This window comes from Tachysurus fulvidraco, chromosome 9 (assembly GCF_022655615.1).
Source record: "Tachysurus fulvidraco isolate hzauxx_2018 chromosome 9, HZAU_PFXX_2.0, whole genome shotgun sequence".
Lineage (NCBI taxonomy): Eukaryota > Metazoa > Chordata > Actinopteri > Siluriformes > Bagridae > Tachysurus > Tachysurus fulvidraco.
In genome coordinates, this window is record NC_062526.1 from 26,277,797 (window position 1) to 26,300,953 (window position 23,157).

At 40.1% G+C, this 23,157-nt stretch overlaps 1 protein-coding gene across 2 annotated transcripts in view; it reads left to right on the forward strand.

The window, feature by feature from the left end:
- scara5 (scavenger receptor class A, member 5 (putative)) overlaps positions 1 to 23,157 on the forward strand; it is a 55,619-nt gene that overhangs the window by 1,961 nt on the left and 30,501 nt on the right. For both annotated transcript variants that reach the window (XM_047819043.1, XM_047819042.1), the window contains exons 2-3: positions 3,018 to 3,142; positions 5,853 to 5,984. In XM_047819043.1, the coding sequence (XP_047674999.1) occupies positions 3,031 to 3,142; positions 5,853 to 5,984 (244 nt within the window). In that variant the 5' untranslated portion in view covers positions 3,018 to 3,030. The remainder of the gene's footprint in view (positions 1 to 3,017; positions 3,143 to 5,852; positions 5,985 to 23,157) is intronic.

Below are 23,157 nucleotides of genomic sequence, written 5' to 3' on the forward strand. Positions count from 1 at the left end.
GAGGATTAAAGCATTCTTCATCGGAGAGACAGACAAAGAACTTGACTAAAAACACTGGACAGGAGGTTTGCACTTTCTCAGGGCTTTTTGGTTCTGACAATGTTTAACTCTAGTCTCTGTTTCCTAGCAGCGTGTGTGTGTGTGTGTGTGTGTGTGTGTGTGTGTGTGTGTGTGTGTGTGTGTGTGTGTGTGTGTGTGTGTGTGTGTGTGTGTGTGTCACAGCCTTCCAGAGTCCTAAATGTCAGCACACACATGCAGTGCTTAATGAAATCTCCAGTGATGAAGCCATTTTTAATGACTTTGATAAACACCGCTCTCGCAGCTCCTCCCTCAGTTGTGACTCTGGAAGAAAAAGAACAACAACAAAAAAACTTGAGTCAGATAATAACTCGAGTGATGTCATTGTTTCCCCTCATTTTATAAACCTCAGTGTCATCATGTGTAAATGTAACGCACACATCTCATTAAAGACAAAGTTCATCCCAGCAGTCAGTCGACAGGAACATTCCAACCTTTTAAAATAGTTTTGTGGTTAATTATGAGAGTAATCCTGATAATAAAATCAGAGCAATCTACTGAAATGTTAATTGAACAAGAAATAAACAGAAATAATTATATTAATCAAGTAAGGAATAGTCAGTCAGTCAGTGATCATGCAACAGGTCACATGAACCAGTACAATATTACAATAATTACATTTATTTATTTATTTATTTATTTATTTATTTTTATATTATATATTTATAGCTACATTTGTCAACTAACCATGAAACAACTTAGTTCCTTATAGCAGACTGAATTCTATTCATTTCTGTCTGTCCATCCATCCATCCATTCATCCATCCATCCATCCATCCATCTATTACATCCCTTCCTTCCATGGCTTTCATCTGTTATTTACCCACTTTCCGTTCCTTTCGGCCACCCTTCCATCCATCCATCCATCAGTTCTTCGCTTTCTTTCATTATTTCTATCCATTCTCCCATCCATCATTTCTTCATTCCTTTCCATCATTTCTTCATTCCTTTCTTCTTTCTTTCTTTTCTTCCACAAATCCATCCCTTTATCCCATAATTTCTAAATTCCCTCACATTTCACCTATTGTTTCTTCATTCCCTTATCCATCAATCCATCCATTCATCCATCCATCCATCCATCCATCCATCCATCTATTACATCCCTTCCTTCCATTGCTTTCACCTGTTATTTACCCACTTTCCGTTCCTTTCGGCCACCCAATCATCAATCCATCAGTTCTTCACTTTCTTTCATTATTTCTATCCATTCTCCCATGCATCATTTCTTCATTCCTTTCCATCATATCTTCATTCCTTCCTTCTTTCTTTTCTTCCACAAATCCATCCCTTTATCCCATAATTTCTAAATTCCCTCATATTCGACTTATTGTTTCTACATTCCCTTATTCCCTTAGCCATCCATCCATCCATCCATCCATCCATCCATCCATCCATCCATCCATCTACCCATTCATCCATCTGGTCCAGCTATCCATCCATCCATCCATTCATCAGGATCCAGAGTGCATATTGCTGTAGTCATGTAGACTAATATAACATGTATTTTGTAATGTTTTCTATTAACTTCTATTGAATAATCCGTTTAATCCCCATTTATCCTGCAGTCTTTAAAACAAACATGAGAAAAACCTTTGATGAGGTCACTCAGACGGCAGAGACACTAAAAACAGGCAAAGCCACACACAGCCTTCTCCGTACACACCCAGGATCACACTGACAGACGCTTGTATTACCGAACCAGCTTGGAGCGCTCTACTAGTCAATCGTCATGTAGTTTTTAAAGCCAAGGCATGTGATTCATGTCCAGATCCTCAATCCAAGGCACCTGTAGACGAGGTAATGGAAAACATAGGACTTATTTAGCATACATGAACACTTTGCAGTGTGTGTTTCTCATCTGTGAAAGGGCGCGATGCCACACATTCACGAGTGTGAGTGTAATTATGCTCGGGTGGTTGTGTGGTTGTGTGATTTGGCCCAAGAGTCACAATGTATGCAAATGATTTCATGGAATTGGGTTCATTTTAAAAACGATATGCTGTTGTAATATAGACATAAAACAGTGACACTACAGATTTGACCATGATTCCATCTGTAGTCTACAACACTGGGCCCAAGTATTTTGTTGCTTAGGGCTACAGTTACTGTAGTTCGCACTAATGACTACGTCAGCTGTAGAAGTAGTACATGGTTCTGTAGATACAGTTGGTTAGAGAAAGAAGAAGTCTTTAATAGGTGTGAGAGTGTGGTTTATAATGTACCTCTGATGGTCCCAAATGTCATGGTTGGGAATGGATCTAGCGATGGTGACACATTGGTGCAGATTGGGTCAGATAGGTCATAAAGGGTTACCAAACAGTGATGATGGGTAATGTTGGTGGGAAAGGTAGTTGGGAAAGGTAGTTCTCTCTCTCTCTCTCTCTCTCTCTCTCTCTCTCTCTATCTTTCTCTCACTCTGTCTCTCTCTCTCTGTTTTTCTCTCTCTCTCTCTGTCTGTCTCTGTATGTCTCTCTGTCTCTCCATCTTTCTCTCGCTCTGTCTCTCTCTCTCTATTTGTCTCTCTATCTCTCTCTATCTTTCTCTCGCTCTGTCTCTCTCTGTCTCTTTCTCTCTCTCTCTCTCTCTCTCTCTCTGTCTTTCTATCTCTCTCTGTCTCTCTATCTTTCTCTCACTCTGTCTCTCTCTCTCTGTTTCTCTCTCTCTCTCTCTGTCTCTCTATGTCTCTGTCTCTCTATCTTTCTCTCGCTCTGTCTCTCTCTCTCTCTCTCTCTCTCTCTGTTTGTCTCTCTATCTCTCTATCTTTCTCTCGCTCTGTCTCTCTCTCTCTCTCTCTCTCTCTCTCTCTGTCTCTCTATCTATCCTGATCGTAAAGGGTAACAGTGTGGTCCTCTGTGTCCTGGTTAAAACAGTACTGAGTGAGGAAGGTTCTGATTGTTCTGGCTCAGCTCTTGATGGTGGTTCTGAATGTCTCTCTCCAGCTTTAGGTCCTGAATGGAGAACAAGGCAATGTACCTGAGCACATATGAGGAGCGAGACAATGGCTCATTTTATGAGGAGGGCTACGATGGACGGAACCTGTCCAAACTTAACCTCTGTGAAGAAGGTAAGCTCAGAACTGAGCCAAGGGGTAAAAATCACTGGACTTTTTAAGTCTCCTGGGATTTGCCATTTTGTCATATTTATTAACGATAGCTTATTAAACCATTATATGCATGATATAAGATTAAAAACTGCTATTTTACTGTTAATAAATAGTCTAACAGCGGTCACATGACATGACATGACATCCCAGAGACTCAGCGTGCATGCTGGGTAATAAAACAACCATATGAGTGGAGTGTTGACAGCAGAACAGCTGGGTGTGACTTGGGGAGCTATGTGAGCTGCCCCGGATGCAACTTTTTTGGCCCCCAACCCCTCAAAACGAGCTCCAGCCAGTGTTTTGACATCTGTGTGTGAGGATTTGCTAGTTTAGAAATAAGGAATGACAAATAAACTACAGATCAGCTGTAGGAGCAGAAAGTCAAGCTGTGAACAAAAACACATAATATATAGAGGTGAGAATTAATCAGTTACGAACACATCTCCAATTCTGATCATGTTCATTACAAATGGAAAAAAGATAAGTTATCATTCTCACAGTTACAGATTTGTTCACTTACTGACTTTCTGCCCTGCGTCTCAGTCCCGAAACACTGCTGTTTTTACTGCTCAGCTGCTTCAAAAGAACATTTACAACATTTAGGAAAAGCAGCTTGCTTCAATTAGTCGCTAAATGCCCCCCAGTGCAAACAAGCTCGTTGATTCTTATGAGTCAAAGACGCACAAATATCTGAAATAGACACCTAATAAACGGACGAGAAGGTGAGACCGCAGAAATGTCAGTCGTGCTCTTGGAAATCATTTCCAGAAGGCAGTTCTTCGAATGTTAATAAGTGTGTTTACGTAGGTAGGCTTTTGAAGCCGGTCTCTGTAATGTGAGACTCTGACATCATACTGTACACCGGTCACAGAAACACTGACACGATGCTGATGGTTTAAACCCAGCTCCCTAAATATCATGTGTATTCATTCATGAGGCACAATCAGGGTAAATCTGTGTGTTTTCTGAAATGGCGCATAATCAGAAACTTCAAGCAGAGGCTCGGGATGTGAGACTGTATCCTGGGGTATAAATTGAAGTAGATTTTTTTTTAAAACCATTTTAATTTACAAGACTTACAGTAACCATGTGTACGAGTGATTTTTATTGTAAACCCAATGCTTCTACAGCTGAATTGTCTGCTTTTGACACAATGCTAGATTTTATTGTTTTTTTTTTGTAATTCACTGTTTTTATTTTGATAGAACACACAAAAATACATCACAACAGAAGGAGAGACGACCTTTTTAAACTAGTGCCCTCCCAAAACCACCCCCTGTCCCACCCCTGTCCCATCGTACCCCAGGACCCATGTAAATACAAAAGTAAACAATATAAGCTGAAATAAGTGTATATAAAATATACTAACAGAATTGGTAGTAATATTAACAACAGAATGACATCTTTAGACTAAATAACCAAAATCTTCGAGGTCACGGAAATCCAGATCTGCCACATAGATAGAGTAGCAGGCTTTAGCACTATTCGGACGGGACTAGTTCTACGTGGGGACGTGGAGTAATGCAATTTTATCTCAGGACGTCTGTAATATTAATTGGCCAATTCGCAAGGGACAAGACATCTCAGTAAAACTAGCAGAAGTGGGAGGGGTAACTCGCTTTACGCACCACAGTAACCTCCTTGTCGTCACGTGCGTATGACGTTGCTTCCTATTTCAAGTGCGTCCGTGTTTGCAAAACGGGGCAAAAACTACTTTTAAACAGGAAATGACGGAATTTTGCCTGTACATATTTACAGCGGGTCTATTCGGACGGGATCAGTATTACCTGAGGTCATTTTTCCGGCCCTTTTTACAGAAGGTAAAAGTCGCCGTAATCTTTACTGACATTGTCCATAATGATTACCGAGATGGCGCATTCGGACGGGATTAAATCACTGAGAAGCTCTGGTAATAATTATTTTACCCCCACATCCCCACGTAAAACTAGTCCCATCCGAATAGTGCTTTAGTGTGGTTAGTCCATGCAGAAGACAGTTCCAGGTATAGTATTTCCAATAAGGAGTGAATCCAGTGCTTAGCAGAAAGGTCATGAGGTGGTTTCCAGCGTTGAACTAGTCATTTCTTTGCCGCAGTCAAAGCTGCTAGCCAAAATTTTTGTTCTTTCACACTTACAGAAAGTTGAAAATTATCATTCAACAATAAAATAACAGGATGCTAGATTTTAATGTTTAGTTTTAGTTTTTATTTTTATTCTTATTTGTGGAATTTTTATTAACTACGTTACCAGACTTGTGCCTTGTTTGTAGTGAAAACTATTTGATTTGTGAAATGGTGCATGGAGTTTACCTGAGCAACATCATATTTTAATCCCAAGGGAAAAGCACAAGACTGAAATGTTACAGTAAAGTGAAGATTAACATTAAAATATATTTTTAAGGGAAATTCTTCTTCATATTCTTATTATTATTACTTTTCATTTCTAATCATTCTCCCTGAAAAGTCTCATTACCAGACAAAGGCAAGTTTGATCCTCTCATCTGTTCACCTAACGCTCTGACCCACTTGTCCAGTTGTCTTGCAGTAATGATATATTACATCATCAGATACCTTTCCTGTTGTGTCTCGACCTGAAAGAGAACCTTTGAATCGTATTTCCGTGGTATGGCCCTGGTTTCCTCATTCAGCTCTAATTTTTGTCCTCCTGTGTAGTGAGTTCTGGAAAGCGGAGGAGGAAAACAGACGGCTGCTGCGGCCACTTGGACTCTCTGTCCGCCATCAAATACGCCATCGTCTCGCTCTACATCCTCGTCTTGCTGAGTATCTTTGGCCTCTGCATCGCAGGTAAACATTTCTCTCTCTGTCTCGCTTTCGTACGCAAAATACATTTTTTTTTTGTTTCTGTTTTATATCTAATGACATGTTGTGCGTTGTGAAACGTCTGTCAGACAAGTTACTTAGTTCCTGTTATCACTTATGTTATAGCAGCTGGAAAGTGAGAAAACACGAAAGTGTAAACTCGTCAGAAATCCTAAAGATCATTTTTTTCTCTCAAAGTGCTCACTGAGGACTTATTTTAAATAAACATCGTTTTACTCAATCGTTTTACTCGCTTCACTCAATTATTTGTCCTTTCAAACATCTGTATTTTATTCCTCGGAGTTTAATCTCTTGGCTCGTTTCGGGTTTCAGCAGATGATAGAAAAGAGCACACACTTCCTGGAGACTCTTTAAACTAAAGAATAAGTATAAAATCTCTTTTCCTCCAGGATGTAATGCATCCTGAGCCAGAATACTGAGCTGGGATGATTTGTTATCAATACTGTGATAAACTTTCACAATCAGTGTTATTTTCTTCCTGGATATGATGGACATCTTTGGCAAACTGACCACAGTGTTGAATCATGATGCGTATAATAGATATAGAGAAATTGAAAAGAAATTTCCTGACATAACCGATCGAGATCGAAGCGTTTATACTTCGAGATATACAAGTTTGTGGAAAACTAATCCCAACCAAATAGATCTAGACAGACTGTGATATTACAAACCTGAGTAAACTGCTACAGACATTACATTCTTTCTTTCTCTTTCCACCTGGCTTCATTTAATGGAATATTTCTCGCTCTTTACCTCAGTGCAAACCAAACAAGGCTTTCACAAACAGATCCAGTCCTGAGGTTTAACACTGCTGGATTTTAGGACTATGTTCTTCCCTGCTCCTGTACCTCTTCGTCTCTCTTGTAGCTGAAATGGTTCATTTAGAAGCGTCAATGTTTCGGTTTGTTGGACACGCGGAACTAATCTTGAGATTGCACGGTGAAACGGCTCCAGGAAAATCGCTGCTTTTCCGAACCGACAGCGCTGTCTTGTGGAATTAGCTTCACAGTAATGAACACCTGACCTCCAAACATTTGTTTCTTCCATTTAATACCATGTGACAGACTTTTGTAGGGGTTAGAGTACTGTACGAGTCGAGTATGATCACAAACACACACACACACACACACACACACACACACACACACACACACACATACAATTGCTCTCTAAGACGTCCGTGACGACTCGCATTAACACGTCCGAAAACTTTCAAACTGTGAAGAAAAACGCACTTTTCAAATATGCCTCTGGAAAAATATATGCAGAGGTCACGAGTGCAGGAGCGTGAGATTTTACACAAGCAGATTTTAAGAGCTTTTTATTTTAAGACAAAAATCCATATCAGTGTAAGAATTGTGGTTTGTAATCTGATCAGGAAATAGATTAAACACTCAAAGACTTTAAGACCACCTAATATTACAGTTTAACAGTTATTACTGTTATTACTTAGTCATTACTAAGTAATTATTAGTATTATTCACTATTACTTCCTTTTAATTATGTATTTTCACTCTGTACAATTATAAGCAAGTTTATTTATTTTTAAAAACACTCAGATCTGACATAAAGCATGATGGAGTGATTTTGCTCTTGTCGTTTATCCAAGTCGACATTAAAGCGCAAGCAGTTTTGTTTGGTTCACTTTCTGCAGTCGATTCAATCAGAGTCAAATTCAGATTCGACTCAGAATCGAATCTTGAAATGGAGAGAGACCACAAGTGAGTTTGTTGAACCCCCCAGATTAAGTGTGTACCAAGACGCTTGAAGGGAGTCATGAATCCTGAAAAAGACGTGAAACTACAAGAGAACAAAAAGGTTTTGTGCTGTAAAGCAGGAGGTCGCCTTCGTAAAACAGCCGCAGTAATTTAACAAGGGTTACCATGTGCTTGTTTCAAAAGCTGTGGGGTTTTTCTATTTTCTTCTATTAAATACACATAAAATCTATGATGGTAAAAGAAATCCTGAGTGTTAGAAGGAAGTCATGTCGTGAGTTAGAGAAGAAGTGTAAGAGAAATACAGCAGGTGAACTCCTGACCAAATGGTGTGTAACAGAGGAAACACGAAGGTTTTGGGCGGTAACTTACTGGATCCATGCTGTGTGTTTCTATAAAACACGCTCATATAGAGTGCAGGAAAGAGACAGCGTGTGTGTGCAAGGAATTTTTTTTTATTTGCACTAAGAGGCCATTTTATAATGTTTACTGACCTTAAATGGTTGGAAACAGTTCAGGCTTCAACTGCCAGCAGAAGAGCTACGTTTATTATTGTAATATAAATAAGAAGTAAAATTACAGGGATGAAAAGAAGCATCTGTGAGGACTATGAACTAGATGGAGTCGTGTTTTCAAATGTGGAGCGTCTGTGAATACGCCCCTGTGTATGATGAGGAATTAAATGCTTTATCGTCTCCATATATCTGAGAGAGAGAGAGAGAGAGAGAGAGTGAGAGAGGGCGAGAGAGAGAGCAAGCAAGAGAGACAGAGAGAGAGAGAGAGAAAGCGAGAGAGAGCAAACAAGAGAGTGAGAGAGAGACTGACAGAGAGAGAGAGAGAGAGAGAGAGCAAGAGAGAGCAAGAGAGAGAGACAGACAGACAGACAGAGACAGTGTGATAGAGAAAATGTGAGAAGGAGAGAGAAAAAGAGAGATTTATTGAATTATCATAAAGGTATTAATGCAATGCAAAGAAGAGATTTGGCTCGAGCTTGCAAAAATGAGTCATTCCCGTACCAGCTGTGCTGCATCTGTCCACACACACACACACACACACACACACACACACACACACACACACACACACACACACACACACACACACACACACACACACACCAGCCTGGGAATCATCACTGCCATATACATCACAAACAGCTCACAGTTTTCTGCTGGGGATAAAGAGCAGAGCTGCAGTTGGTTTCAGACGCATATGGAGGCAAATCACTTCCCTCGTAAAACCGACAACCTTTTCATTTACTTTGGAATAATATTTAAGTTTTGCTAACATCTCTATCTAGAAATATCCAGTGGGGAGAGAAAGAAGAAACAGAATTTTATCACAGATGTTTCCTGTAGGTTCATAAAAGCATTATTTGTTTGTTTGTTTTTTTAAGTCGATGTGAAGTCAAAGTAACCCCAACCCTATGCAGGAGGGTATAGGGTAACCGCAACCCTATGCAGGAGGGTATAGGGTAACCCCAACCCTATGCAGGAGGGTATAGGGTAACCCCAACCCTATGCAGGAGGGTATAGGGTAACCCCAACCCTATGCAGGAGGGTATAGTGTAACCCCAACCCTATGCAGGAGGGTATAGGGTAACCGCAACCCTATGCAGGAGGGTATAGGGTAACCCCAACCCTATGCAGGAGGGTATAGGGTAACCGCAACCCTATGAAGGAGGTTACAAATCCTTTCCCCTTCAGTGATTTCTGAAGTGTTCTGCAAATGCACCAGAAATCTGGAACCCTCTGGATCACTGCTTATTACTTCACTTTGTTCTACCTGAAACAAACACATTACTTTGGACCCCATCGCGATTGATGTTAATCAGCATGTCCAAAGCAGCCTTTCCCCCCATACTCAAGGTCCTACAAAGCTTTGTCAGATCTTTACAATGAAACACATCTGGGGCAGTGGTGGCTCAAGTGGTTAAGGGTTGTTCATTGGAGGATCAGGGTTCAACTGTCTTGTAATGGCAATAATAAAGGCTTCTATAACTTGAAAGAAAAGCTTCGGATTTGTTTTACCCTAAACACATGAGGACAATAAGTGTAGTAATTACTGTAGACCACATGACAGTGACATCATGAGCTGGGATCTGCATTAAAAAAGTAAATTCCTTCATGGACTTGGATTAAGTCAAACGCAGGATTGAAAGCAGATCAGATTGTTTTTACGAGCTCTGGGACACTCCACGTCTCGGCTTTATAAACCAGGGCAGCGTGCACAGAAAGATATAGCGACTGTGATCGGCTGATTTTACGAGGGAAAGAAATGGACTTATTTGGCAGGAGTCTCGAGATGGGCTTTAAGCCGGGCCGAGACGACGAGGGGCCACGGTGTCCGGCATCCAGCACTGCTCAGTGCTCCAAAACACTCAGGGCTAATTACTAATTACTACTCGCTTGTTAAAGCAAAGAAAATCAATGTTAAACTCCAGCTTTCCAGGATTACAGCCAGATTCCTAGAAAGTATCTCTTTTTTTGTTAAGCAAGGGTAAGCTTCAATCGTTGCTCTGCTTCAGTCGTTAAAACAGAGCCTCACACCACGGTCCAACATTTCCGACAGTTTATGCTGCGTTAATTAAGCACATTAAGGCAGTTTTGGAGAAATGGTTCCTCACGTACGTGTGTGTACGGCCGAGCGGCTGGTATGAATCATAATCAGGGTTAGTTACATAAGATCTGGGTCCTATTAACTCTTTTACAGTTCAAAGTGCACACACGTCAGCGCTGTGTTATTATTATTCTGGCTTTTTTACATTTTTTTCCTAGCAGAGCTGCGTGTCATGGTTATTTAACCAGGCCCTGCTCCATGTGGAGTTATTCACAAAACCTCGCAGTCGATAGCAACCAATCACTCAGTTGATACAAACAGCACTTTTTTTTGGTATAAACCACTAAACTGTGAAACATTTATATCATGACAAAGGTCCCATGTTGTTTCGGCCTCTATGTACCCCATCGCTTGCTGTGCATAAGTGATAGCCCCCCCTCTAACAGTCCTTCAATGGTAGCTAATCACTTTTGGACCATGGCTGAGTAGATGTTTTTTGAACTGACATGCGTATGTGTGTGTAGTGATGATACGAGTGTGTGTTAGGTACAGCGGCATCTCTGTGGATTTTTCGGGGTATATAGGAGGTGTGAGGAAATATACAGTACACCATGTGCACGTGAATGTCCTCCTCATGCCAGACGAATATATAATCTGTTTATGTAATAATTGCTGTAATGATTTTGAACAGCTTTATGATTAGTGGTTCAGTGCATTGTCGGTACTATGAGTTCTACACATGCCTGTGACATTATCACTGGTATCTCCATTAAAAATGTACTGCAGATCCCTGCATCGTGAGACCTGGACTAACTCAAATTCAAGCTTCAAAGCAGATCAGGTTGTTTTTATGAGCACTGAGATGCTCTCTGTCTCGGATTTATAAACCGGGGCTAAGCACAGGAAGACAAAATGACATTTTCAGGATTTTGTGTCCTTCTTCTATTCCAGGGGTCGGCAACCTTAAACACTCAAAGAGCCATTTGGACCCGTTTCCCACAGAAAAAAAACACAGGGAGCCACAAAACCCTTTTGACATCCAAAATGAAGATAACACTGCATATATCGTTTTTTACCTTTATGGAAAGTATAGAAAAAACTGTAGTGTGTTGCATTTATGAAATCAATGAACTGCTACTGAGTAAACGAAATTTTATTTCTGCAGGCAAACAAAAATATTTTGAACAGTTTGAACTAACCTTAAGTAAAAAGACGCTGGGTTGATTTTCAAATAAAATGTTCAATGTCTAATTGAGTCCTCTTCGGCTCTCAAGTTTTGAAGACAGGCAAGCGTAACATCTCCAAACCCCCCCACCCCAATTTTTTTTCTTTAGTTGTTGGGTTAAATCTTTCCCAGATATTGCTGTTTTCTGATTGGCTATTGTGTAGCCTCTTTTTTGATTGGCTGATAAGTGTCAGGCTCAAATAATAACTTCAGGGGAGACGCGCTTGATTCCTGCGCGGTTCCAGACAGCAGTGCGGACTGATACATTTTGGGCGCTGCAGCTTATTAAATATATGATAAATAAGTTAAAAAGTTTTTCTGCATGAGAAATACGATGTGTGGCGGGAAAGCGTGAGAAAAGACCCAAATGCGTGACTCTCACTTTCAATGTGTGACACCTGACAGTCCTGCATGATTTCAGAAAACCAAAAATGCGTCTGCTTCTGTGTGTCGGATTTCACAAGTCGGCAGTTATGACGCATAAAAAAACACAGTTTATTTTAATGTTACAAAAGCATCATAATCTTAGAATTTAGAATTAATTTTTTTTAACTAACTAACTAGAATAAAATAAATTTAACTTAAATTTTTATTTTTCAAATCAACAGGGAGCCGCAACAAAGGGATGAAAGAGCCACTTGCGGCTCCGGAGCCGTGGGTTGCCGACCCCTGTTCTATTCCAACCAAATCCCTGAGTTTTCAGTGTATTATGAGTGCAACACAGTGATGGAAATAAAATTCACTTCTAATAGGAATGAAAAAAGTTGGTGGTTTTGCAGAGATTGCAGTACTGCAGAGATGAACAGACAAGAGTGATGCCATGAAGATTTTAGTGCAGATTTTCATAATTTCTCAATTACAAAGCTTTAAGCTGAAATCATCTCCATATTAAACCATCCTGGTAAAAACAATTCTTTTTTCATTGTATATCCTAGAATCTCAGATCTGCCCTCTTCATCACCAGTACTGTACTTCAACACTGGCTGTCATGTGAATATCCCGATGATGAGAGTGTATTAAACTTGTTTAATCCTGTTTCTCAGTATAACAGTTGGTAGTCATTAAAATGTGATAGACTTCTGAGATTTGAGCTGGATTTGTTTCACATCTGGGCTGCTTAAATATGGATGACTCTGTTGACCTTTTATTAACATCATTATGGTTCAACTGCTAAGCAAAACAAAGTTATTTCCACACACACACACACACACACACACACACACACACACACACACACACACACACACACACACATATGCATGTTACACTGAAGTAAGATTAAAGAAAGATCACCAACAAGAACTGCCTCCAGCAACAAATTAATATCAAATGAAATTACAAACACATGTTGTTCCCAAAGTGTAAAAGTTCTTATTGAGCTTCGTCCAACTGAAATGATTCACTGCTATTTTAAAAAAATATCTGGTCATGGTCAATAATTTCGCTGTTATTTCAGCCAAGAATTTGGACTTGATGAACATTTCAATGTACTGACTTCCACAATGCTCCGTCTCCTTTTTTTCTTCCAATCGAGCTTCAAGGTGTCACAAGAATGTAAGAATGTATTTCTCAGGTTTTAGGAACGAATTTATTCGTCAGGGGTTTCTCCGCTGCTTTGTACGAGAGCTCGTTCTCCGCACTCTCAAGGGAACTGATGGCTTTTTAATGCTCAATGCCCCATGACTGACAGGAAAATCTCTTTAGTCTGGCTCATAAAAAGGCCGTAAGTCATGGCCTGGATGTCAATGAATTAGTTGCAGGAATTTTCTAAAGGATTTTTTATTTTTTTTTGCTGTACCACAGAAAGTTAATTTTTCACAATTGTCCTTTATGTTTTTAAAAAGGACATTTCAGTCAGCATATGCAGAAAGATTAGGGGTAAAACAGCAAATGAGCGATCACAGAACAAGTGATTGCTGGAGAAATAAGTGAATAGATTTAGATTGACTTCATCACCAGTGACGGAGGAAGCTTTTCTCACAACTTTACCGAACCAGATCTATCTGAGTAAACAGCTTCATTTTTTGAGCTCAATAAACAGCTCAAAAATGGCTGAAATGGTAAAAAAAAAAAAAAAAGACAACTGGCTTGGCACAGACAGCGCTCAGGTTCCACCACTCTGTTCTAACTAGTGTGTTGGGTATCAACACTGGTCCAAGATCACACTTGGGTCAGGATCTGAAACGCACTGATGACTTGGTTTATTGAGGCAGGGACTCAGTTATTTGGGGTCGAATTAGGAAGGAAGGGATGAAGAAATGAAGGAAGAAAGGTAAGTAAGTATAAAGGAAGGCAGGAGGGAAGGAAGGAAGGTAAGAAGAAAGGAAGGAAGCTAAGTAGGTAGGTACTGTAAGAAGTTAGGAAGGAAGAAAAGTAGGAAGAAAGGAAGGAAGGAAGGAAGGAAGGAAGGTAAGTAGGTAGGTGAGAAGGAAGAAAAGTAGGAAGGAAGGAAGGAAGGTAAGTAGGTACAGTAGGTAAGAAGGTAGGAAGGACGAAAAGTAGGAAGGAAGGAAGGAAGGAAGGAAGGAAGGAATGAAGGAAGGAAGGAAAATTTTATAATCATCGCTAATCTTATATCTTCACCACTTTAAAGTACTTCCAGATGACTGTGTGAATCGATTTTCTGTTCTGTCCTTAAATTCTGATGACAACAAAATTTCTTTTCTTTGATGTTTTCTATCTATAAGATAAGATTTTACTTTTTTTATAATATTAACACATCTGATGAAATCTAATATTTATCAAAATCTTGACGCTGTCATGACGCGGGGCAGGAAGCGGACCCAAACACAGGATAGCCAAAACAAAACAGGGTTTAATAACAAAGGAAACACTAAACATGACACAGACTGAAGACAAGACAAGACAACAGTAGATTTCTGCACTGCCATGTTCTATAATTTAGCTTTATATTTTGATTTTATATAACTAAAATCAGAAATGTGGATTTCTCTGCTTCAGAAGACTCCAGCGTTCTGGTTTGTATATCGATGTTTTAAATGTTCAAGGAGATCAATACGGACTGAATCCTTAGAAGTTCAGTCTAACTAGACCCAGATGAATTTGAAGACAGAACTATAGCTTGAGATGTTATCCTAAGTGCTGACTAAGGAGATAAATATTGTTAGTGGAAAGTAAACTTAAAACATCTCTATATTTTTAGTCCTTCGAATAAAGCAACTATTGTCAACACTTTAACTGCGTTCCTTATGTTTATGATCCATTAGCATCAATGCTGGGCACATATTACTCAGCTTTTCTCTCAACCTGCGCCAAACACACACATGTGGTCTATACACCAGTCTGCTGTTTTGCTCTTATAAAAGAACTTGACCTTTTTTTCATTAGCTAGTAATGAAGCCTTTGTGATTTATGAATTTTATACAAAACTTTGAGGAATTGAAGCACAACCTATGTATCGTTCATCAGTTTCATATGTTGATGCCAAGAAGAAACTCTTTCACTGATAGAGTCAAGTATTGAAAGTCTTAAGCCATTTACTTCAACCTCAAAACCCACCACCACCACCACACAACTGAAATAAAGAGTCGGTTGTTTTTTTTTTTCTTTTTTTAATACAAAGAATTTGGCAAGCCCTGTGAATTCATGCAGCTTTTCAACCTGAAATCTCTCAGTTCGTGTAAGATCACAGTCTCACCATAAACTGTGAGTTACCTCAGAACACACAGTTTGAACTTCCAAGGCTTTAATCGCATGTCAGTAAGACTAATGAAGAAAAGCAGAGTTCTCATTTTCCCAAATGTTAACACCACCACAATTTGAAAAATCAGACAGAAATAGATGCCAGCTCTATGTGTGACCCTTAACGTAAACTCACTCTGGCCAAATTATTCATGCATACCAGGGCGTGATCTAAATGTTATTCTTCTGTCAGGATAGTTGCGGTTTGAGAAACGTGTATAAAACTCAGCTCAATGTCTCTTGTACTGCTTTGTACATGACCGGGAACTAGAACCTATTCTTGCACTCTGGAGAGAAGCTATTTTAGACAGATGTTTTCATATAAAGCTCACGTACAGTATAAGAAAGTCAATCCTCACGTCTGCCAGGGCAATGTCTCACTTTGCTGAGCACATATTCAGTGGGGTTGAGAAGCTGAATTGAGGGCCCAAAGCCAGTCTCAAGTGCTTCACCAAACAGTGGTTGCTCGGAAACCCTGCAGGAACCCTAAGCTTAAACATTTGGTCAGTGCTCCTCGTTGTTGTATGCCGCCACCCTAATGAGTGTTTGCGCCCCATCAAGCCTCCATTGTTCAGACCTCATTAGCCCAAGGCTATTTTTTGGGAACTTAGTGGGACCAGTTGCACCATGAAAAGCACAGTCAGAAGTCATCACGTTTAGAGTTAAAGAGCATGGTAATTATCATGCCGACTGCAAATTGGTCTTGACCTTTGTGGCTTTTATGAACGGATATGAATTTAACCACCCAGAATTTGTGTCAGAATTTGACTTCAAGTGATGCTCAAGATGTTGAACCCCGGCTCACGAGAGCGGACCCTATTCTTCTCGACTTCCCATGTCAAATCCCCTTCATCTACAATTCTTTCCAGTTGAATAGCTAGACTGAATAGAAAAGTCAGATTCCTGAATCTGACATCTTCCTCTATCAGGGTAAGGATTATGTCTTGAACTTGGCAGGAGGGGGCCATCGACAAGAGCCGGCTGTAATTGAAAAAAGTGGGCCAATTTATTAAGTCCGTGAATGCATACTCTTTTAAATTCAACATAACAGACTATCTAAACCCTCTTTGGATGGGGTGTGTTTGTGTCCCAGACACAATAGGGAATTCCAGCTATGAAATAATATTACTTCATTACTATCCAAACACAGCATGAAGAAAAATTAGAGCAGTTGCTACATTCGAGCAACATTCTTTCTGAAGGGTAATTTTAGCAAATCCTTCAGCACATGAGTGCTTAGCGAGAGTTTGAGAGAAATCCTTCTTTCATGCTACACTCTATGGAAATATCACGGACACAGAACTAGATTTTTATTGTCTAGACAACAATCTGCAGATGTCAACACCATCACCATACCCTCAACTGTGTGTGAAAGTGGTTTCCCAGGCTTCTTGGAATGTGCTCAAGATGATCTGAAGTGCTATTGAACTGTTACAAACAAGTTGTGGAAATTCAAGTGACATGATTAAGCGTAATATCCGTTGAGGGAAATTGAGTAATAATGCATCTGCATATAACACAGAAGAGATCAAGGGGGGTTATTCTAGTTACTAGTTATTCTTCCAAGTATTTCTGAATTCCCAAATGTTTGAGCAGGTGTCTTTCCACATCCAACATGGAGCCTCTCATCCTTAACCAGATTGGGGCCCTTTCACTGAGTATGGAGTCTCAAAAGCCAATTAAAGATCAGCGTGTGGTCTGCCTTGAAGCCAGACATTGTCTATAGCGACTCCACAACACAATCCCACATCCTGTCCACCTTAAACACTAGTCTGACTTTGTCTGAATGTATAATTACAGCGTCCAACCCAAAACACTGGGGCTTTTTTTAAATGTTGGGTAAAGTTTAATAAGGACGCAGGAAAGAGATTTTGTTCTGAACAGACAGCCATGAAAGTTCAATTTCCAGTTAGAATTTGTTTGAACAATAGACACTGTCACAAAACAGTAATCCAGATGAAAATTTAGATCCGTAATGAGCAAGAAAGAGGTCACAGTGGTGAGGGAAAAACTCCTGAGATGGTTCTAGAGGAGGGATAATAACTGGAGCAGAAGCAGACGTCTTCTGGTTGACAATAAAGAATGGGATCATAGATCATTACTGTAAACAGCTCTAGTAGAGGAAAGATGAACTGCACTGAGTGTCCTGAAAGAATGCAGGGGCTTTCAGTCGATGGTCTTGTAGAGAAATAAACAATGTGCGCTGCAGATCATCCACTAAAGCAAGAGTAAGACTTCGGCATAAAGGACCTTATTTCAGTTCAGTTCTTCCTTGAAAAACACCTCTACAATATCTAGATCATAATATTTAATTAATGATAAATGTATGATATTATATCTTAAAAGCAAGACACCAACTGAAATCTAGACTGCTGATCATGTTAATATCACTGATATATGAAGAAGACAATCTTTTACACTTCCCAGAACATAAATTAAAGACCAACTTGTTAGTAAAGAACAATGCACTTAAGTTCAAGTTTGGTTGCCAGTTCTTGCACGTACTGAACTCTAAATAAGACAAGTGAAGACTGAAAATTCTTAAGCAAGCATCTATTTCTTGGTGTGACTGCTTTCCAGACTTTGTCTCATTTCTCCTTAACTGTATCACAAGGCAGTGTGACATTTGGCCAGATGGTAGACCCTTTGTTTGGGATCGGTGCAGTTTGGAGTTGCTAGGCCAACCCTGCATCATCTACATCCTGCTGCCAGGAACAAAAAAAGTCACCCAAGCACCCTCCTGAGAAAGCGAAGAAACTAAAGCCAGAACCTGAAGCTAATTCAGTGTAGCAGTCTCACGACCCCCTTTTTTTTGGGACAAGCTCAACTTATACCAGTTTTGGCCAAAACATGCAGTACCTTGTGGTCAATATTTTGACATGCTCATCTAACACATGATGATGGAGCCAGTGAAAGCTGCTCCATGAGCACGAGTCCAGATGACATCAGCTTTTAGTTGGGTTTATTATTCCAGCTGTCCGATTTGTAGGAGATCTACTCTGGATCTCTTGACTGGCACTGAAATAAAGCTCAGTGTTGAACGTTTGTGGTGGTGACTTGGAATAACATGTCAAAGGAGAGCCATCAAAAGGAAAAGGAGTCAGTCAAGTACAAATAACTAACATATATAATTCTCAATTCTGATTGGTCAGAAGGTGGTGATTTGGAATGTTCAGGAACAGCAGCTCTGATATCAGTGCAGCTCCAAATCACAGCTTTATACAGTATTAACATGTTGATTCTTAGAAGTTATCATTTTTATAGTAACAGATTTAAGTAAACACGTGATCGTTGCCAGTGTGATGTTTTTCCCCAAAGGACACCTTGATGGAAGGAGTCTCCAGTGTCAGTTGTAACACAGCACAGAGTTTTCCTCTTTGCAGTTTCTTCTAGTAGTTTGTTTTTCTCCAACAGCACAGAGTTTTCATTCTTACATATTTGTGCTAAAGAATGTTTGGTCCTCTGTAGTCTCATACCAGTAGCCTTCGCCTATGGACGGCTTACTCTAAGCATTTTTGTGTAGAGATTACAGGATCAGGTCGGCATGTTTATGAGGCGTCTTTAACGGTCAGTAACGTAAACACGTCCATGTGTCCATACCTTTAAAGGACAGTAAGGTTCACGTAAAAACCACATGCCTGAACGAGTAACTCTGGAAGTTCCACTTAGCCAAGGCTTGCTTAATGGTCAGAGAAAGTAGCCCCTGTGTGTGTTGATTGATGGGGTTTCTGTTTATATCTGTTGTTTACTAGGACCATAACCCAGATGAAACGAGTGCAGCTGTGCGGATTTCCAGATAGCAGTTGTGTTACACTCCACACCTGCTCTGTCAACGCTGTCCAAAGCAGTTACAATGTCATTTTCATCTTATAACAAATCATTCATGAGAAATGACTTGACAGTTAGCTGAGGATCATAAGCATAAGGAAGCATATGTTATAATGTGGTAGCCTTGCGGTTAAGGTGTTGGGCTACCAATCGGAATGTTGTGTTTGATTCCTAGGTCCACCTAGCTGCCACTGCTGGGCCCCTGAGCAAGGCCCTTAACCCTCAGTTGCTCAGTTGTATAAAAAAAATGAGATAAAATGTAAGTCGCTCTGGATAAGTGGGTCCGCTAAATGCTAAATTATGTAAATGTTATAAAAATCCATGCACTATTTTCCACTCCCTCACCTCCAATAGCCGCTCTACTCTCTCTCTCTCTCTCGTCCACCATAATAAAAGTATAAAAGCTCAGCAGTCAGTCAGTCAGAAACTAATATCGTGTTCTGATTCCACACCACAATTCTTATCCACTGAAACACTTATGCAGATTTTAGATTAGGAAGCTACATTAATGATAAATACTATCATTCTAACAATAGGACTTGACCAGGTCAATTTGACAAGCGAATGATCAACTGGATTCAGGGATCTGTTGCACATGACAAGAGATGAATTTGTTTCCCTCTTTGACTCTCACTGGCGGGTTCTTTTTGCCATAAACAGCTGGATGGCCAATTTTTAAAAATATGACAATTTTTGACAGATGTTCCTTCACAGACTCAAAGAATCGCTTACGTTCATGTGGATTGTCACACAGCGAAGAGGCACCATGAAGGTTAGTCAATGTTAATTCTGCAGAATAAGTGAAATCATTGCTCTGTAGAGTTTTAGAGAAACTGAATCATGATGTTATAAACAGCTGCCCTTTAGAGCTCAAGAAAACACAGCAAACATTCGTGTAAACATCAGAGAAAATATCCGAGGCATATCCCAGCCTGAGATTGAGCAGCAGTCACTTTGGCTGACGGTCACAGGAGGAGCTGGCCGCATGTCTGAGAAAGAGAAACAGACCACGGGAACGACAGAGTGAAGATGACGAATGGAGAATGACGTGTGTAATGACTTCCTCAGGTGTCACACCGTCAGTAAATCTCCTTCTCTGCAGGACTACTAACGAAACCCAGATGAGCAGCGGATTAGGCACGAGGGGAATTAGAGCGCGGCTTTGTATGTTTTATTTCTCTTATAACGATGACGTATAGAAGAACGCTGGATGAGTGAAAGCCAGGTCTGGAAGTGTTCATGGAGCGAGTGTGTTATCCGGACACACACACACACACACACATACACACACAGATGTGCAGTGTGAGGTTTCCAATCACACCCTAATGACTGACTGTCGATACTAGCAGTCCATCATGTGCTAGTCTAAATAATCATCATCGCAGAGAGAAAAGCAGATTCTATGACTGTAGTCACACTTAGATGTTTTATTCTTGACTGATTTTGCACTCAAAAACGTGACGCTAGAAAGCGACTCGTAGTCACGTGAAAATTCGACTTAATTCCGTTGTTTTACTGCGTTAAAGCTAGCACGTGTTTTCCATAACTATATTGGAGCGTAAACATCACCGCATGTGTGAGACTGAAACCGTTCTCTCTTTGACAATCTGATAAACAGCGAGTGTTTTGCTTAGTTGTTCAGCGCAGGTCACTGCCAACAAACTTTAATGAGGGATCATATAACAGCCTGTTAAATATTACTCAGGATAGCAGTCGTGGTTTAAAGCACATGACTTCTCACAGGAGTCCAAAACGTTCCCGAGACTCAAGTGGTTCGAGTAGAAGATGACACTCTTTAGCCGTTCGGAGACGGATGAGCTGAGCTCGGGGCTTGACAGCTGAGGCACGCAGGACAAATTAGATCTCTGAGATCGGGAGATTTTCCTCCAGAGAATAAACGATATGCGTTTCGGCTGTGAAGATGGTGCAGCTGCTCGCATGTAAACACTGGACACCTCCCGCTGAAACCTCAGCTGTTCCCACTGTTGGATTCATTCACTTCATTTTCCATTCATAAAAAAAAAAAAAAAAAAAAAAATGATGCTGAACAGCAAGGGACCCCTTTAATGTTAAAAAAAAAAAGGCAGTACTGACATTTTTTTTAACGCAATCCAAGGATTCAGGTCGTATTTCATGATTGTTTTTGTGGCTTTGTTTTTTGAGTTTAATGAACTCCATCAGTGCTTGGACCCTTAAAGTGAGTTGAGATTTCCAGTGCTGTGAACATAAATAAATAAATAAATAAATAGAATATCTACACTATTCAGAGCTCTAAAGGATCTCCAGAGTTCACTGTGATAAAAAGAAAAAATGGATGGATAAATAAATAAATAAATTTGTCTGTTTTTTTTATAGCACTTTATTAAAAGTGTTTATTCGAGTCATGTTAAAATTTAACATTTCAGACAGAATAAATTGTGTGAATAGTTTTATATATTTTAACTGATTTACTTGAAAGAAAAAAAAAAGTGTTGTTTACGTCACACGCACATTTTCCCAGGTTCGTGAATAAGTACATAATAAATAGTTTGCAGGATTAGGACATTGTCTGTAAATGGAGACTCAGGTTTCCTCACTTCTCCGTTCCCATGCCCGTGTTCTTCCTGGTCAAGTCGTAGCGTTTGATGTTTTCAACATCTGTCCTCGTATTATTATTGGATGTAATTATGCCCACGCTGCTGTAACTGTCTGTTCCTTCACCCTGATCAAGACTGTAACTAGGATATTTTGGAAGTAAAATAAAACATAAATAAAGTGACTCTGTTGCTGCATCCTGTTGCCTCTGGCACGCTGTCGATGCAGAAATGCCAACCACATGGAGGCCTGAGACAGTCAGGGATAAAGATACTGTAAGACTGCAGTTTCTATCACTACAAATGAGCTCACACATTAATCACTCTCACTGCTGTGTGTGTGTGTGTGTGTGTGTGTGTGTGTGTGTGTGTGTGTGTGTGTGTGTGTGTGTGTGTGTGTGTGTGTGTGTAAACAATGCTTTAAATGATAACATGGCTGTCTTCATTTTGTTTTTAATCCCATAATCTGGCTCACACTGTGAACCTTAAAACTTAAAACCAGAGAGAAATAAACAAACAAACAAACAAACAAACAAACAAACAAACAAACAAACGATGACTTACTGTAAGTGGGTTTAATTACTTGATTCTACAGGACATGTGAAAACATGATAGTAATGACAGAGGATGTCCTAACAAAAAAAGGAACGAGAACAAAGAGAGAGAGAGGGTGAGAGAGAGGGAGGGGGAGAGAGAGAGAGAGAGAGGGAGAGGGAGAGGGAGAGAGAGAGGAAGTACAACACTGTATATAATTATCACACCTTTAATTGAGCAGATGAGGAATGTCAGAGTGGAGGAAACACAGTGGCCCTTTAAGAGCAGAGTTCAAGAATCTGAAGAATGAGAGTGGGGAGAGGGGGGGGAGAGAGAGAGAGAGAGAGAGAGAGAGAGAGAGAGAGAGAGAGAGAGAGAGAGAGAGTGTGTGAGAGAAATGGGGTCTGAAATCACATGGTGCGGCATAATACTTAAAATTATATAAAATTTAAAACTATATGCACTGTATATAATTTTAGGTTTTCAAATATTAAAATAACAGTGTGTGTGTGTGTGTGTGTGTGTGTGTGTGTGTGTGTGTGTGTGTGTGTGTGTGTGTGTGTGTGTGTGTGTGTGTGTCTCAGTAAGACTGCGCTTTCTGTTTATGTTTGGTTTCTTGTCTTATCGATTTTAAACTGGAGAAAAACTGACCTGACTGTTTATTGCTGCTTTAACGTTACCACACCTCACGTACGTATTCGTTCCATCACATACGGTACAGTGAACCCGGCTCTGTATTATGGAGTGGCCAATAGGCGTTGCCATGGTAACAGTGTTAATCGCCAATTCTAGAGGGAGATTTGGTATTTGTATAGATATAAAATTCCTTGTCATATCACACGAGCTGAAGGAGAAGCAGCGTCTTTACCATGTCCAAATGACCCGAGTCACTGTTAGGCTCTAGGCCCAATTAGGCTAAAAACAAAATGTCACTGATGTAGACACTGATGTAGACACTGATGTAGACACTGATGTAGACAGTGATGTAGACACTGATGTAG